Below are 19,529 nucleotides of genomic sequence, written 5' to 3'. Positions count from 1 at the left end.
CTCCAACAGAAACAATAATGCTTATTCCCTTCTTGCCTCTGGGAACATCGTAGTGAGTATTCTGTTTTCAAGTTACAGTTAAATGTTCTTGAACTACATCATATTACATATAAAAAAAAGCTAATTAAGTCAAGTTAAAGTTAAGCTGAAATATAAAAATTTTGATAGTGGCATTGTTCTCTCTGGGCGGATCTTTTGTGTCTTGACTTCTGCAGCACATTAAGAATTAGGTTAGTGTTTTTTCCTAGTTTGAATTCTACTGTTTATTTAATAGGGTCCAAATGATTACCACAAGTTTCTTACATTTCAGTTCTGTTCCACTAGTACATTTCAGGTTTCCCTTGATAACGTTCCATTCTCTGGCATAGTAAATTCAGTTATTAATTGAATATGTAATGTTAATATAATGTTTGCAGCAGGGGCCTCTGGGTGGCTCCTCGGTCAAGCGTCCAACTCTTGATTTCGGCTCAGGCCATGATCTCACAGTTCATGAGATTGAGCCCCGTGTCAGGCTCTGCACTGACAGCACGGAGCCTGCTTGGGATTCTCTCTCTTCTCTCTCTCTCTCTCTCTCTGTCCCTACCCTGCTCTCATGAATGCACCTGAGCTCACTCTCTCTCTCTCAAAATGAATAAACAAATTTATATATATACATATATGTATAATATATATGTAATTTATATATATTATACATATATGTATAATTATGTTATATATATATTTATATCTATTTATGTTAATATATTATGTATTATATATACATGTATAATGTTTTCAACTTACCTCTGCCAAGGCCTGATATAACTAATTTTATTGAATATTTAAGTACTTTAAGATATTTTTTTTACCTCACTGAATTAGAAAAAAGTATATACAATGTTTTATTTTCTGCTTTTGGTCTTTAAAGAGCTCTAATTTGACAATCACGATAGAAAAATTATTCATGCAGGTGTAAGAAACCACAGATGTCTGTTAGTGAATCGGTTTGGCATATACTCTTTATCTTTTTTTTTTATGTTTTAAAAAAAATTTTTTTTTTAACGTTTATTTATTTTTGAGATAGAAGAGACAGAGCATGAATGGGGGAGGGTCAGAGAGAGGGAGACACAGAATCCGAAACAGGCTCCAGGCTCTGAGCTGTCAGCACAGAGCCCGACGCGGGGCTCGAACTCACAGACAGCGAGATCATGACCTGAGCCAACGTCGGATGCCCAACGGACTGAGCCACCCAGGCGCCCCTTATGTTTTTTTGTGAGAAAGAGAATGTGAGCAGGGGAGGGGCAGAGAGAGAGTGAGAAGAGAGAATCCCAAGTAGGTTCCAAGCTGTCAGTGCAGAGTCCCACATAAGGCTCGATACCAAGAACCGTGCATGACCTGAGCTGAAATCAAGAGCTAGACACTTAACCAACTTAACCACCCACATGCCCCATGCATATACTCTTTAAAAGGAATGCTTTTATTTTTTTTTAATTTTTGTTTCAAGTTTTTATTTAAATTCCAGTTATTTAACATACGATGTAGTAATAATTCCAGTAAGAGGAATGCTTTTAATGGCTGAATGTTTCAGCATTTACAGAGGTGCTATAGCAGTTTTTTTTTTTTTTTTTAATGTTAATTGCTTGGGGCGCCTGGGTGCCTCAGCTGGTTAAGAGTCTGACTCTTGATTTCAGCTCAGGTCATGATCTGGCCTTGTGGGTTTGAGCCTTGCACCGGGCTCTGTGCTGACAGTGTGGCAACTGCTTGGGATTCTGTCTTCCTCTCTTTCTGCTCCTCCCCTGCGCACACACACTGTCTCTCAAAAATAAACATTATTTTTAAAAATGTTAATTGTATGGGGAGCCTGGGTGGCTCAGTCAGTTAAGCATCTGACTTCGGCTCAGGTCATGATCTGACAGTTTGTGGTTCAAGCCCCGTGTCGGGCTCTGTGCTGACAGCTCGGAGCCTGGAGCCTGCTTCGGATTCTGTGTCTCCCTCTCTCTCTGCCCCTTCCCCACTCATGCTCTGTATCTCTGTCTCTCAAAAATAAGTAAACATTAAAAAAAATTTTAAATGTTGTCTTTTAAAAGCCCTTGTGAAACCACAAGTGTTTTTTAAGTACTTGTTGTATCAATTTATATTCTCCATATGTGTATCTGCATACCCTATTACCCAGCGGTTCCACTGTTAAGTATGTACTTCACAGAAATATACCTAGACAGTTACCAAAAGACACATTCAAGAATGTTCAAAGCAGCACTGGTCAAAATAACTCAATAGTCTTTGCATAGCTATCCAGTGTTCAAAGAGAATAGAAAGCAAAATTAAATTGTGAACTGTCCGCTGAACGAAATAACATACAGCAGTAACAGTGAACGAATGACAATGGCCCAGAGCAGGGTAGGTCACTCTCACAATGTTGAGTGACAGAAGCCAGATATAAAAGACCACATCTCCAGCACTCCATTTACAGAAAGCTTAAAACAGGAAAGCTATTGTATTTAGTAGTCAGGATAATGGTTACTCTTGGGTTGTTTAGTGATTGGAAGTGGGGCACAACAAAGGCTTCCCATGTGCTGGTAAGGATTTTTTTTTCTGGTTGTGGGTGCTGGTTCCACAGGCATGTTCATCTCCTAATATTCTGAACTGTTGCTTTGATTTATACATGTTTTTTATGTCTGTTATATTCCAATTAAAAAAATGATGTGAAAAAGGGGAAAAAAAGAAGTCCAAACTTAGAGTACCATATACACATTTTAAGAGCCACTAATATATTTTTGTCATAGACTGATAGAACCAACCCAGAATATTAAACTTCTTTTAAAAAGCTTTGGACTCACATGAACGAACCTTACAAACATTATGCCAAGTGTGGGCTGTGTGCTGACAGTGCGGAGCCTGTTTGGGATCCTCTCTCTTCCTCTCTCTTTGCCCCTCTCCCACTCACACTGTCTCTGTCTCTCTCAAAAATAAATAAACTTAAAGAAAAAAAAGAATACCTAACAAAATAGTAAAATGTATTGCTTCAATTTTAATTTATTTTATCTAACTTTGTCATCCCTTTCCTGAAAATTCTGTGAAATACTCTGATGGAAAAAGAGAAGGAAAGAGGGTAAAGGAAGGGTCTCTACCACAGATCATCTCTAGCTCCTGCTCCCCCATATTTCTGCAATGATGGAAACACTTTATACCTGTGCTGTTCAACACAGTAGCAAATTGCTACATCTGGCTAATGAATCCTTGAAATGTGGCTACTGTAAGACTGAGAAACTGAATTTTAACTGTATTTAAATTACTTTAAATTTTCATTTAAACGTAAGTAGTCACATGTGGCTAGTGGCTACCATAATAGTGCAGTTTTAATGTTTATTTATTTTGGAGAGAGAGAGAGAGAGAGAGAGAGAGAGAAAGAGAGAGAGTGCAAGTGGGGGAGCAACAGAGAGAGAGACAGAGAGGGAGACACAGAATCCGAAGCAGGCTCCAGGCTCTGAGCCGTCAGCACACAGAGCCCGACGCGGGGCTGAACTCATAAGCCATGACGTCGTGACCTGAGCCGAGGTCAGACACTTAACTGAGCCACCACGCACCCCCATAATAGTGCAGTTTTAGATGAACCAATACTAAATAAGTCTTACAATAACTATATATATGTTATACGAAGAGTGACTCCAAAGATTACTGAAATGAAGTACACACGTTTAGCAGATCAATTAAAAGACAAAAATCAACTTCACAAACTCACCTGGCCATCTTCCATTTTAGCTTTTGGATAGTTGAGGATTAGTTTTGTGGCTTGTTCCCACTTTGCATGTGTATCTTCCCAAGCCTAAAATGAAAGCAATTACCACTTGAAAGCAATTTTAAACTTAGGACTAAAAATCAATCAGCGATAGGTCTCAAACTTGGTGCATACTAGAGGTATAATATCCCACATGTAATATGCACATATAAATTAGATCTGCTTCAAAAGCCATTCCTTGTCTCACACACACACACACACACACACACACACAACATGCGGCTTCTCCGATCGAGGGTGGGGCCTGGGGAGCTGTTTCTGTTGCAAAGAGCATACCTCCGTGTTTCCTGCAGTGGGGTGCTCGATGCGCCTGAGTAGTGCCATCACTCTTTTCTGAAGTGCTGCTCTTCCTAAGCAAAGACAACAGCACATCAACTCGCTGCACTTAGAGCCCTGAATGCCATGGGAGAGCCTGGCGGGCCAAACCCCCAAGGCAGAGTAGGAGGAGTGGAATGAATGCTTCCTATGATAAAGGTGAATGCTTCCTTTTGCTAGCCTCACAGGAAAGGTATTTAACTTGGACCCTACAATATCCACAGCATAAAATAAGCTATTCCCACCTATATTTACTCAAAACATAGGCCAGTGTGTTTAAAACTTCACCATATACAGTTCAGCCACAGTAAATTACACAATCTGAAACTGACAGTAATTTATACTGCCAGTTTTTAAACAATTGTACTGCGTATTAAAAGCTCAGTGAGAAGTTAACAATTTGTTTCAAATGCTATTTATTTTCACCCTATCTTATGTAGAAAAGGATTTCAGGTGAGCTTCTTGAATTACCTCTCTAAGCTTACCAAGTAGTTCCTACATTCCTGGCACAATCAGATGTCGTGTGACTCGAGGCAAACTGAGTGGCGGGGTGGGGGGCCATTATCCACACTTACCTGTTGACATCATATTGCTGACAGAGGCAAATTCCATGAATGTGTTATAGTTGGGCAAGAAGTTGTGCACCGACACTTCATCCACCCCACACCGGATATCTGCCTCCTCACAGAGGTGGCGGAAACAGGACATGGCAACCAGAACAGCTTCAGTGTCAGGGCTCCACAGAAACATGTACAGGGCCACTTCGAGTTTGGTCTGAGCCTGTCGGCATATCGGCGGTGTGCCGCTGCACCCTGCTGCACTATCCTGGGAGTCAGGGATGAGAGGCATTATGTTTGCAACTTAGGTGATTTTATTTATCAAATCCAACAATGCAACACACTGTGTACCATGTATGTGTGCATTCAAGAACACGCAAAAGCTTTCCCCTGCAACCATGACAGGAATTTTCAAACCCCTAAACATCTTGTCTGAATGAGAAATGAGATGATTTGGACCAATACAATGCTACTACTTGTCCAATTTCAAATCGAATAGGTATTATCCTTACTTTAGATCCTAGAAATATAGATGAAGTCTAAGGCAAACACAAGTAAAGTACCCGTGGCATAAATCTACTGAATGAAAAATGCAATGCACTTCCAACTCAATTATAAATGACAAAAGAAGTAGTGAGAAATTCTATCTACCCACCAGTAGTAAGAAATAAAGTAAGTCCGCTGCAACAAGGACTAAAATAAGGGCACGGACAAGAACCGGATGTTGCTGTAGAAGATATACTTGATTCTGGGTTACAGAGTTCCAAAAGGAATCCTCATTTACAACATGAATGTAAATTCTGCAGTCAACATAGACTGCAGTAAACACTACACTGCTTACTTGTTGTTTTTCCTCAACAGAAGGTTATACTGAAAATTAGGGATAAAAGAGCTTTGGTCTGTACTTCTAGATTTTCAAGTCTAACAGTAAAATGCCAACGGTCAAGTGGACCAGCAAGATCTTCTGTGGAATATCAGTAGAATCAAGATTCCTGCAGGCTATATATGGCAAAGATTAGGGAAGTTAACCTAATCCTACAACAAGGCTGTGAATACATGCTGCTGACCTTCCCATGAAAAAGCAGACACTCATCTCCACTGATAAGGATTAAAGAAATGTACTCTCTAGATTGGTAGCTGCATCCTAAATGCCACAAATCGTGTTTTTAGGTTTTTAAGAGTAAAAAACAAAACAAAACAGGTTTGGTCTGGAAGAGACATTCTTTTGTCACGATTTGCTATTTTCACTTGTACTGTGATTTATTTTTAAAAAGAATTATGCACACAAACACAAAAAACACAGACACTTATCTATTTCAAGCAAAATGCTTTATCTCCAGTAAATTTGTATTTTTGTTAGGTGGTACAACTTTTAAACTTCTGCGATATGAATGGATATGAATGGTCCTTTGTACAGTAGAGGTTTATGATAATTGTAGCTCTCAGTTATAGCTTATCAATAAGTGTCAATCAATCAAGTGCTGTTTACACACAATCTCATTTAACCCTTCCAACACTTCTGGGACATAAATTGTTGTTATCCCCATTTTAAAGCTGATGAACTGGGTCACAGGGTTGTTAGGAACTTGCCTGAGGTTCCACAAAGATCAGTGATCGAACTAGAATCTAAGCAGTTCTTTACTACACTGTATCATCTAGTTGAAATTTACCAAAGTTCATTCAGGAAAAAACATACAGCACAGATGACAATAATACAGGAAAACTACAAAAGAAGCTGCTTACCATGGATGAGTTTCCTTTTCCCTTCCGAAGAGAGGCTCCAGGCGTACAAGTACGTATTAATTCTTCATGATCCATGGACATCTGACTGGTAGCTCCACTCGAAGGAACATCACATCCTACCCCGTAAAGGAAGAGAAAGTGACAGGAACTTCTATCTGCCTGCTAAAAAGAAGAAATAAGTAAGCCTTTCTGAAGCACTGATAATCAAGAAAACTAAATACATACTATGAGCTGTCTTTCTGTTTGCAACTATCCTGGAAAACTTCTCATCCCAACTCCTAATCCTTGAAGAATATTCACTAGAGACCCAATAGTACGAATAATGTTTGCTCAGTGTCTTTGAAGCTCCTCAGCCTTCCACCCTTCAAATCACCAGGAACAACAGGTTCTAGAAATGCAAATTAACATTTCTAGATCTAACATGAGCACAGTTAAACATCAACAACATAAATCTACCATATGAAAAATACAAGGTACTTCTCAGTCAATTACAAATGACGACAATTTTCTCCCCATAAGATTTTACCCTGTGCCATATCAGGATAATTGGAAGTTGACTCTTTTGACACTAAGTTCCTTTGGACCAGTAATTAACACTGGTAAACATGCCAAGCCTGTTGCAACTTTACTGACCAGAGTACTGCAGATTATTACTGGATTACTAATGCTTATACTCTGGAGAATTATACCATAGGCAAAGGTATGAAACCCTGAAGTCTAATCTTGTTCCTTATCTTTGGGATAATGCCAAGTCCCACTATATTAACACACTAAGATAACCCTCATGTATAAAACCTAAATCACCATTAGCCCATTTCTAAACAAAGAAATTTAACAAGCTGCATGGTACACTGAAAAACATGAGTATAATATGCTTAAGATATCTTGGAGTTATTATTCTAGAAAAAGATAAAAATTCATTGAATCAAGAACTCCAAAAATTACACCATAATAGAAAAAAATTTAACTGACTACAGAAACTTCATGATAAAAGAAATTTAAAGCTCTTCTCTAACTCCCTAAAATCTTGTCCCCATACTTTAACAGTTCAGAATCAAGACTTTTCACTCAACCGTAAGGGAGAGGACTCAGATACTTGAAGAGGTGAAATTGTCACGGCAGAAATGTAAATAAACTTAAAGACCCTTAACCTCTTTCCTTAAGTTTCTTGACAGATAACTGGACTAGCCTAAACCATAAGATTCAAGTCTTATGCACAAACTTGAGACAAGATAGAATATGTTTCTCAATCTAATTTGGTTATAGCAGCCCCCACTCCTCCTCGGCCTGCCCCATAGAGTCCTGTTGAACTCAGCTGGAATTTATCAAGATTGCAACTTCAAGGACAGAGACTCAACAATTTTTAAAATGTTAACTTCTCAGCCATTATCCTCTGCACACATATTTCCCTTTGAAGACACCGTAGGCAGAAAAAGCTAAAGTAGGACTTAATTTGGCTAATATACATTTTCTTAATCTCTTCCCATTTACCCCAAAATAGGCTTCCATTTTAAAGATGTCACTTTGCTTACCTTATTTTTAAGAAGAAATTTATTCCTGCAGATCAAAATTTCCCGCAACCATTTGAGAATTTCTGTGCTACTAAGCATTTGATGGCTAGTTAATTTCTTGCAGATGTAAAAAAGCATTTGAGAGCTGCAATAGCATAAAGTTTGTGGTTATCAGTATCATCGATAAATAACCTAACAGAGGTATAATCAGTACATAAGAATGACATTCTCTCATAATGGATATAAATATACAGAAGCTAGGATTTTGTTTTAAAGAAATTGATTCTCAAAATGTTAATAGCACGATAATCAAAGGGAAGAGGTCTACAAATTATGTTAAAAAAAAAAAAAAAAAGCAAGCAACTCTAAATCCTCCAATCCCCAAACTCCCAAGTGTTTCATCTACGCATCTCATCTTTGCAGAAGACTCAGAAGAAATGACAGCCTACGTGCACAGCATAGGCTGTATGTAAACCCAGTGCTCTAGAGCAGGGATCTGCAAACAACTGCCTGTAGACCAAATCCGGTCCATTATTTGCTTTCCATAAATAAAGTCTCAGTGGAACGTGGCCACACCCATTCATTTACATACTGTCTATGGCTTTCCCTTTCGTGCTCCGACAGTGAAACTGAATAGTTCAGACAGAGACTATCTGGTCCACCAACCTATGATATTCACTACCTGACCTTTTAGACAAAAAAATTTGCTGATCCCCACTCCAGAGTCATCATATTGTCCAACAGTGTAGCCACTAGCCAGCCACATGTGACTAATGGGCACTTGAAATGTGGCTTGCCCAAACTGAGATGTGCTGTAAGTGTGAAACACAACCAAATTTTGAAGACTTGATGGAAAAAAATAATGCAAGATATCTCAATAACTTTTATATTGATTATATATTGGACTAATATTCTAGAAATAGAAGCTGGGTTTAAAAATATTACTAAAATTAGTAATACCTTTCCTTTACACTCTGGAATGCGGCAACCCAGAAAATTTTAAATTAGGTATGTGGTTCACATTACATTACTATTCAAGATCACTGCTCTGTGTCTAGGATTTAACTCAGCTGCCAGGGAAGACAGTGCACCCACTTCTATGATGAGATAATGACAAAATACACCTAAGGATTACACATTTCCATTTTTCTCAATGTGTTGCCTTTGTGCTCTTTAAAAGATAATAATTTATACAACCTAGGAAATAAATTATAAAATTCTGTATATATTTTTACCTTCTAAACAGATGTTCATTATTTTTTAAAAATATTTTTGAGAGAGAGAGAGAGACTAAGAGAGAGACTGAGAGACAGAGACAGAACGTGGGCAGGGGAGGGGCAGAGAGAGAGGGAGACACAGAATCTGAGCTGTCAGCACCGAGCCCAAAACACAGGGCTCGAACTCACTAGCAGTGACATCAGGACCTGAGCTGAAGTCAGATGGTGAACTGACTGAGCCACCCAAGTGCCCCTAAACAGATGTTCATTATTAATTCACTTATCAAAATCATTGGTATTATGGAAAATTTATGAAAGATCATAGTTTTAAAAAGTGAAATAAATGATTAACATCATATAATTTTAACACTCTAAGCTCATATTTCTAACAATTTAACACACAGTTGTAACTACATGGAAATCTGGAACATAAGAGAAAACACTAAGTAACAGTACTTATGGCTGGGTAATAATATTTAGCACAATGTTTTAAATTTTACTTTCTTGGAGCACCTGGGTGGCTCAGTTGGTTAGGTGACTGACTTTGGCTCAGGTCGTGATCTCGCAGTTTGTGAGTTCGAGCCCCACGAAGGGCTCTGTGCTGACGGCTCAGAGCCTGGAGCCTGCTTCATATTTTGTGTCTCCCCCTCTCTCTACCCCTCCCCCTGCTCATGCTCTGTGTCTCTCTGTCCCTCAATAATAAATAAACATTAAAAAATAAAAAAATATATAAAAAATTTACTTTCTAAATTGCTGTGACAACAATTCTTACAGTTAAAACAAGAATCTAATTAATAATTCAAGACAAATAAAATACAAGATCATAAAACCTCTATAAAGTTTCACAACTGACCAAGTACTACAGAGTTAATATCTAAAGACAAAAAATAAATGCAAAATAAAACTTTAACTTGAATTAAAAAGTTAAAGTACATATACCTAATTTCCCAAAATGTTTCCACAGGAGCATCAGGATTCCACAAATCAATGCTATCTAACTGATGAAGAACCAGCAGAGCCTGAATTTTAAAAAACAGAGAGAATTACTCAAAAGTTTTTTGGTAAATGTAACACTGGAATATTTATTTTACAAATCTAATAAATCGAGCTATTTAATTGCAGCCTCAACACACAGTAAAAGGCAAAAGAAAAAGACTAAAGAACCCAAATCTCTAGGGAATAATATATGTAGAATAAAATCATTTTATTCTATCATTCTTACTTTAAATGGCATATAGAGACCCAGTTAAATGACGGACGAATTCAGAGGAGCAATATACACATATAAAAATTGTTTTAAGACACAAACTAAGTCATTTCAATAAGCGTTAAAGAACTCAGTGGAACAACAAAAAGTTAATCTCCAAGTAAGGAGAGCTCACCAAAATTACTACACACAACGATATTTTACTTCCAGGGTGAAAGGTAAAGTAGAAGTTATTCTGCTCACCGCAAATTCTTTTGGAACAGAAAAGATCAATTACTTTCCAAAGAACAAGGGCAGGGGAAGCAAAACAGACTTCACATTTCAGAGCAGGTTATTCATTCTTACATACTCCTATAGACCACAGAATTGAAGTTGGAATTTGGCTTACAGAACATTAACAAGAATTAAAGAAGTCACGTAAAATATACAGCTAATATACAAAAACACCATTATGAAGTAATGAAAACCATCGTAGTCCAAAGTGTACCCTAGACTCTTCCTTGGAACCAGCCCCAACTCCAGTTCCACGTGGCATCCCCCAGAGGCACCCCGCTGAGCTACGTGTATTCTTCTCAGTCCTTGGCCAGTGTATTTGGTAATTCTTGAGCCCCTTGAAAGCCTTTTATTGAAACTCCAACAAGATGCTGTTCAGAACAAATTATGAAAACTGATTTCTTCTCTCAAAATAGCAAATCAAATGTGTAAACCGCTGGTATCTGCACCGAAAACCTGCCTTACATTAGGAAAGGATACATAAATGTCTAACCTTAGATGACTTTATAACTCCAAAACATAAATTATACCAGGACCAGACCTATATTATCCTGTTTTATTGTAATTACTTTTAGATATAGAATGAAAACTTCAATTCATTGTGAGAATCTTCAAAAATTATAGTTTATACCTCTCATATCAAGAAAAAACCACACAAATTAACATCCAATTGTTACTATTGTGTAAAAACAATATAGTTTGCTGACACTTTAAGTAGCCAATTCTCTATATTTTTGTTTGAAGAAATACTTTTTAAAGTAATGAAAGACAATGGGTTAGCCTCTTCCGCTTAATATGATTGCTTCCCTTATCGTGTTCCCTTCCATTTTATTCCCTACATGTATTCTAACAAAGCTGTAAACATAGTGTACTCATCTGACATTTCCTAAATATCTTTCCATGTTGCCATGTGATTGGCATGTTTCAATGGATATTTAGCCATTTACGATTGTGTCACTGAGGACTGACCTGCTCTCTCCCTAGCGCATAGTTTAAGTTCTCCTAGCGCCCTATTATAAGCTACAGCAATAAGCATACACGTATGTGTAGCTTCTTCCTTTTGTATTCAGAGGATGAAACAAAAACATTACAGGAATGGAATTATTTGGACAAAAAATAGGTATCTGCACACCTTCTGCCAAATACTGTCAAACAGCCTTCCAAGAAGTATGCAAAGCGTGTACCCATTTGTAGGCCCGACAGCAACGTACACAAACACCAGCAATGAGTGAAACGACGAATGCTAAAACATATTTGGTAACATAAAACATACAATACAAACGGTAAAGTAGGAAATCTTAAGTGTATATATGCTCAAAGAAGTTTTACAAATGTATATACTCCATGTAACCATTACCTAGACCAACACTGTCAGTGCCCAGAAGTCCTTTTCATGTTCCCTTCAGTCATTACTCCTTAACAAAGGGAGCCACCGTTCTGACTTCTACTGCCACAGACTACCTTTGCCTGCTTGTCATTTATATGAAGGGAATCACACAGTATGTTCCCTTTTGTGTTTGGCTGTTCTCACTGAACATTATGTTTGTGATACTGATTCGTCCATGCTCAGCATTTAGCAATAGTAGCCCATTCTTTGTTCATTGTTGTAATCAATGGAATGAATATAACCAAAATTATCTGTTCTATATAGATATATTTGAGGTATTTCTAGGTTTTGGGGGGGGATGGCCGTTACAAATTATATTGCCATTAATATTTTTGTATGTGTCTTTTGGCAAGCATATAGAATTGCTAGATCACATGTTTACTTTGTAGATACTGCAAAACAATTTTTAATGGTAGTTGTACTAATTTACATTCCTGCTAGCAGAGTATGAATGAACACACAGTCATTTGATATTTCATAAAACTTTTTATTATTGATTTCTAAGTTAATTATACTGTAGTCACAAAAAAACTCTGAATGATTTCAATTGTTTAGAATTTGTTGAGACTTACACTTTACGCTCAGGATACATTGAATGTTCCATGCATACTTGAAAAGAAAGTGCATTTACTGAGTGTCACATTCAATGTATGTCACACAGTTCGTATCTGATAATTATGTTGTTCAAGTCTTCCGTCCTTACTATCTTCTTGACTTGTTTATTCTATTAGATTCTGAGAAAAGTGTGCTCAAGCATCCGACTAAAACTAGATTTGTCTATCTCTACTTTTACTCCATATATTTTTAAATATTTTGAAGCTTTGTTTTTAGATTCATATAGTTTTATATTCTGGATAGATTGGACACCTTTGCAATCATGAGATGTCCCATGTTATCTCCAGTAATGCTTCTTGCTTTAAACTCTGTATGTTACTCCAGCTTTCTTGAGTTCTGTTTGTGTAGCATATTTTCCTATCCTTGGACTATCGAACTTCTGGTGTCTTTATACTTACACTGTGTCTCTCATAAAGACCACAGAGTAAGATTTTTGCACTCTTTGGTATTCACCAGAGAGAAATAAAAGCATATGCCTACACATAAGTTTGTACACACATGTTCCTAGAAGTTTTATTTGTAATAGCCAAAAACTAGAAACAACATAAATATCAACAAGTAAATGGATAAATAAATTATGCTACGGCCACACAATGGAATACTATATAGTGATAAAAAGGAATGTGGTTTTTTTTTTAAGGGACTATTGATACATGCAGCAACCCAGATGAATTTATGATGACTATGCAGAGTTAAAGAAGATAGACAAAAAGACTCCATGTATATAAAATGCATATTAACCTATAACAGAAAGCAGATCAATGGTTGCAAGGGAAGCAGGGGAGCAGACAGGGACAAAAGAGGAGGAAGGACGGAAGGGAATACTGAGATGCACAAGATAACTCTCAATGATGGGTGTGTTCGCCTAACTGGCCATTAACAAGTGAATAAACTGCTTTCATCTCAAATGGAATACCTACCAACAATACAAAAATTTTTTTAAATTTAAAAAAAAAAAGAAGTAACTAACACATGTAATATCATGAACAAATCTCAAACACTTGGGAGTCAAAGAGGCCAGACAAAAAGGAATATACAGTCTAAGATTTCACTGAGATGAACTTCCACAACTGGCAAAACTGATCTATGACAGAAATCAGACCAGTGGTCTCTGGCACAGGGAGTGGGATCATAAGACACATGAGAACTTTCCAGGGTAACTAGAAATATTCTAAATCTTGTATGATTTTATTACATGTAAATTACACCTCAATAAAATGGATTTAAATTAAAACCATATTTAGCAATCAATATAAAAACAATTTTTTTTAAGTCAACTCTGTTCACACCCACTAGGATGGCTATAATCCAAAACACAGACAATAACAAGTATTGGCAAGGATGTAGAAACAGAACCCACATACACTGCTAATGGGAATATAAAAGGATACAGTCGCTTTGGGAAACAGTTTGGTCACTCAAAAAGTTACACAGTTACCATATGACCCTCCAATTCCACTGGCAATATATCCACAAAAAAACCTTTTACACAAATGTTCATAGCAGCATTATTCATAATAGCCAAAAAGCAGAAACAATACCAAATGTGATCAGCTAATGAATAAACAGAAGGCCCTATGTGTACACACTGGAATATTATTTGGCAATAAAAAAGAATGAAGTATTGACACAGGCTATACCATGGAGGAACCTCGAAAACATGTTAAATGAAAGAAGCCAGACTCAAAAAGCCGCATATTTCATGAGTCTATTTATATGAAATGGCTAGAATAAGCAAATCTATGAAGACAGCAAAGGGATTAGTGGTTGCCAGTGACTGGGGTAACAGGAGGATGCAGAGTGGCAGGGTTTATTTTGGAGTAACGAAAATGTTTCAGGATTAGTGGTGATGGCTGCACAACCTTGTGAATATACTGAAAAACCCTGAATTGCACACTTTAAAATAGTAAACTTCATGGTATGTGAATTAGATGCAAATTCAAAATTCAATACATATTTTAAAACAATTCCAAAAGGTCAACTGCAATTAGAAAAATCTGAGGGTTTAAATTAAGCATCATAATTTGTACAACATTGTTGCTACATGAGATATACAGCAATTAAACCTTTTCCTTCTCCAGAGTTCATAAAACAGCATACAGACACAAACAGACTTCTAGAAATGCCATCTCTCTCTGACAGATGTCCAGAAATGACATCTATCGTAGAAACCACACACCAAAGAAACATGAAGAACATATACATTTACAAGCTTTCCTTCAAGAGCCCAGAATTCATTTCCCCTTACCTCCATTGCCTCCTGTGCGATCTCTGGCATGTGTGACTGAGGGACCAGCTGGACGAGCCCTGTAATTAATTCCGCGGTACTGCCTTGGGTTTCAGGCCCCTGTTTCCTTGGATTCTGCAAGGAAAAAAAAGCAAGCTTCAATTAAAAAAAATGTATCTATCACCTAACAGGGGCCAGAGAGAAAAGGGAATGGAGAGTGAATGCTGATGGGTACACTAAGCTTCTCTTTAGGGTTATGACAACGTTCTAGAAATGTTCTAGAATTAGTGGTAATGCTGCAGAAGCTTGTAAATGTACCAAAACCAGCAAATTGTACACTTTAAAATAGTGAATTTCATGGTATGTGTACATCTCGATAAAATAACAATTGGGGAATTTTTTAAAAGTCAGAACTGCTTTTGTTAAGGAGTCGCTTAATCTACGTCTATACTGTTCCTTCATGTGAATAATGTCCAGAGAAAATTCTGATTAAAAGAAAACAAAAACTAAGTATTAGCTTTTTAATTAAGAAATTATACCTTATATATAAGGAGCAGGTAATTTTTTTCACCAACACTACACTGGCTAAATACTACACCTCTGGTTTGGAGCTTACTGGTTTTAATCTTACAAATGACTGCACTCAAAGGCAAAGAACAGGTCCGGTCTAGTAGAAAAGACCGCCCTAGGCCATCCAAGGCTGGAATCCACACCTCCAGATACCCACACTGCAGTCTGTTTCATTGTGGAAAAACGTTGGGTACTAAGCAAAGCACATCCACGGGGTACATAAATGCACATGTCTACCTTAAGAGACTAAAATGCTTCCTGTAGCTTGGATGCATCTATTTACACTTCACGAATATATGGCTCATTTAAGTGAGACCAATACAACCTGTGTCCCTATTTTATTTTGCTAACTAGATTCTTTCCCGCCATAATGATTAAGGTAAGCCCTCATCCCGGAGTATAATTCACAACTGTTAGCCTACTTTATAAAATGTACATTCGTTCACAAATAACTCAGTAACATTTATTGAATACCAAAGACATAACAAGTTGAAAAGATGTGTTTCTGGGGCACCTGGGTGGCTCAGTGAGTTGAGCATCCAACTCTTGATTTCAGCTCAGGTCATGATCTCATGGTTTGTTGAGATCGAGCCCCACATTGGGCTCTGCACTGAGTATGGAGCCTGCTTGGGAGTGTGTGTGTGTGTGTGTCTCTCTCTCTCTCTCTCTCTCTCCCTCCCTCCCTCCCTCCCTCCCTCTCTCCCCCCTCCCCTGTGCATGCATGCACACTCTCTCTTTCTCAAAATAAATAAATAAATATTTTTTAAAAAGTGTTTCCTACCCTCTTGGAACATGTAATCTGGTGGGAAAAACAAACATCAATAAAATAACCAGACCAACAACTGTAAAACTGCAAATGAGATAAGAACTACGAAGCTACAAGCTGCTATGAGCACCGTGATAGAGAAATGTGGCACAATTTCACGGAGGCTTCCTTAGGGCAGTGATCACAGCTCAAAATTAGCACGAATTACTATTGTAAAGAGGAAAGAGAAGTGTATCATAAGCAGAAGAAACAGCAGGGGCAGGTATGAAGGAATGTGGTAAGATGGAATGAACAGACCATCATGACTACAGAAAAAAGAGAAAGAAAAATATAATGCTAGATGTGGCAGAAGGGGCAGGTAGGAGTCAGACTCTGCATGCCCCTGTAGGTCTCTTTGGAGACCAAAAGGTCTTTATTCCAAGAGCAATTTCAACTAACACATGTTAAGCTTGGACAAAAGGCATGATAAGATTTGCTTTTCAAAGAGATCACCAGACCTTTAGTGCAGAGAAATGTTTAGAGGGAGGTAGGAGAGGATGTTAGCTGGACAATTAGGAGGCTAGACAACATGAGAGTAATAGGGATTAGGGTAGAGATGAAAGATATTAAATTGTGTTACTTTAAAAATACCATGACTGACATCACTTAAGTTACTCCTACATTTCTCCTATTTACTAAGATTTAAATAGAAAATACTTAAGTATACAGTGAATCTACTTTAACTTACCTTTGGTTACGCTGAGAAAAGTTGCCTAACCACTAGATGGCAGCAAAGAGAATAATTTCAATTTTAAATGGACTCTGCTTACTAAATTCCAATCTTGGAAAAGACCAAGTTCTTGTTCTCTGAATAATGGAATACTTAACACTGACGGCACTCGTGACTTTGGTGCATTCTTTACCCTGAATTATAGCCATGCAGAGAGCTGGTCGTCTATTAAGTGAAATGTATGATGAAATATTACCACAAATAACTTGTGCTACACACAAAGACATGAGGAGAAAGGGGATTTGATTACCTTTACTGTCTCCTTGGTAAGATTTTGTGAAATTTTCCATGCCTAATTCTAACAATTTATTCTACTAGACTCCCAAATTTGGGTGGGCTTCTCCAAGAGTTCAAAATATCACAGGCCTTCCTTTGGCATTATTAATCCCTTTAGAAATTCTGTGTGTGTGTCTCTCCCCTCTTATTTCTCTGCAGAAAAAAATACTCATTACACTTTTTTTTCATTGAAGAGGTTCACAGAACTCTTGAAAATACGGACATCAAATTATGAACTCCTATATGTAGTAATTTGAAAGCACCTTAGCACTTATAAAACCTGCTGCTAAACAAAACAGCAAGAAATTTTTCTGGATGCTGCTCTGCAGAGACTGGAGAAACTTCAACAAAGCTTAAACATGTTATCCTATGACCTTCACAATACATAACTGTCATACTTGGGGCATTAATAACATTAATATTGATGTCAACTGCATTTTATTAATAATAATAATAGTTAACATTTATTTAGTGCTTATTATGCATTTATTAAACGTTATTCCTAAAAGCACGAGTGTACTATCTCAAGCTTTACAATCTGAGATAGGTACTATTATTATCATTATGAGAAAACTAAGAGAGGTTAAGTCACCCAAATCACATAACTAGTCTGTCTGTAGAGCCCATGCTTTTAACCACTTCACGTAACTATCACTCATTTACCTGTTAGTTCCCACCTACTGTGTACCACAGTATTGCCCTCAGGAATGCCATCTGAGGCTGCAAAAGCAGTTAGGATAAAAATTAGGTGCTAACCATACCCATTCCCATCTCCTTCTCCTTCCAATACAGTATTTCCAGGCAAAGCCAGTGATAATAGGTTGATGACAGGAAGAAAGGGAAATAAAAAAACCTAAAGGGTTTGGCAATAGCAACTGGATACTTAAAAACCAACTACGACCACGAGAAAGCACTCGGATTTATTATGGTTGCTTCATTACCTCCACCACCACCCCAGCATAATGTCTAAATAATACAAACCTGGTAACAGAGTAAAGAAAGAAGATCTCACAAAAACATGCTAGTTTAATGACAAGGAAAACTGAGGAAAAGGGTAAGAAATCTGATCTAATTATATTGGTATCAGAGAAATGTAACTTCTTTTTTTTTTTTTTTTTTTTTTTTTTTTTTTTTTAAATTTTTTTTTTTTTTTTCAACGTTTATTCATTTTTGGGACAGAGAGAGACAGAGCATGAACGGGGGAGGGGCAGAGAGAGAGGGAGACACAGAATCGGAAACAGGCTCCAGGCTCCGAGCCATCAGCCCAGAGCCTGACGCGGGGCTCGAACTCACGGACCGCGAGATCGTGACCTGGCTGAAGTCGGACGCTTAACCGACTGCGCCACCCAGGCGCCCCCATGTAACTTCTAAGTTAGTTTTCTTAAAGGTGTCTTAGGTTTCAAGCATGAGCAGAAAGGGTCAGTGAGTGTTATTTAGCTAATAATGATCTCCAAGGTCTTGGCATTTCACTTAAACCAAATTAAGTTATTGTAGTAATTTCAAGACCTCTCGTATAAAATACTTACACAAAGCAAGAGCTTTGGATCCGCATGAATGAGTTTCACCATGGACAGGAGAAGATACTTATAGCTTCTTGTCTCCAGGTCTGTAGGTTTTTCTTTAAATTTAAGGCTTGTTACTTTTTCTTTAAATGTAAGACTCTACAAGTAAAAACAAAAACATGTCATCACCTTGTAAGAATCAGATACCAGGTTAACGAAAAGAGCTATCTACCTTTTTAAAAATAAATCTATTATTAAAAAGCTTTGAAAAAGCAGACATTTTATACCACAGATGTATGTGTGGTAAGAGTAGAAACATCTGAGTAAGTATAAGGTGAATATTATTAAGCTTAAAAAACAAATGAAAACTGGGACAGTGCCTGGGTGGCTCAGTTGGTTAAGTGACCAACTCTTGATTTCAGCTCAGGTCATGATCCCACCCAGGGTTGTAGGATCGAGCCCCACATTGGGCTCTGTGCTGAGCGAGAAGCCTGCTAAGGATTCTCTCTCTTTTCCTCTCTCGCCCTCTGGAAGGATTCTCTCTTGCTCTCTCGCCCTCTGTCCCTCTCCCCCATGCTCTCTCACTCTCTCTCTCTATAATAAAATAAAATTTCTGAGAACAAACTGAGGGTTTATGGGGGGGTAAGAGAGAGGGGAAAGTGAGTGATGGGCATTGAGGAGGGCACTTGGGATGAGCATTGGGTGTCGTATGGAAACCAATTTGGCAATAAATTATATTTTAAAAATAAAAATAAAATAAAATTGAATTTAAATAAAAAACAAATGGAAACTATTTTTGTAACATTCATATTATTCTTA

The 19,529-nt window shown here is 37.5% G+C and overlaps 1 protein-coding gene across 10 annotated transcripts in view; it reads right to left on the bottom strand.

Moving 5' to 3' along the window:
• Positions 1–19,529, bottom strand: part of NF1 (neurofibromin 1) — a 248,199-nt gene that overhangs the window by 135,058 nt on the left and 93,612 nt on the right. For 9 of the 10 annotated variants that reach the window (XM_047831817.1, XM_047831807.1, XM_047831810.1 and 6 more), the window contains exons 13-20: positions 18,735–18,869; positions 14,849–14,962; positions 10,058–10,137; positions 7,923–8,046; positions 6,391–6,552; positions 4,666–4,915; positions 4,052–4,125; positions 3,719–3,802 (exon numbers count right to left, since the gene is read on the bottom strand). In XM_047831817.1, the coding sequence (XP_047687773.1) occupies positions 3,719–3,802; positions 4,052–4,125; positions 4,666–4,915; positions 6,391–6,552; positions 7,923–8,046; positions 10,058–10,137; positions 14,849–14,962; positions 18,735–18,869 (1,023 nt within the window). The remainder of the gene's footprint in view (positions 1–3,718; positions 3,803–4,051; positions 4,126–4,665; positions 4,916–6,390; positions 6,553–7,922; positions 8,047–10,057; positions 10,138–14,848; positions 14,963–18,734; positions 18,870–19,529) is intronic. The other variant, XM_047831808.1, reaches the window with a different exon arrangement.

This window comes from Prionailurus viverrinus, chromosome E1 (genome assembly GCF_022837055.1).
Source record: "Prionailurus viverrinus isolate Anna chromosome E1, UM_Priviv_1.0, whole genome shotgun sequence".
Classification (NCBI taxonomy): domain Eukaryota; kingdom Metazoa; phylum Chordata; class Mammalia; order Carnivora; family Felidae; genus Prionailurus; species Prionailurus viverrinus.
This window is presented reverse-complemented; position numbering and strand designations above follow the sequence as displayed.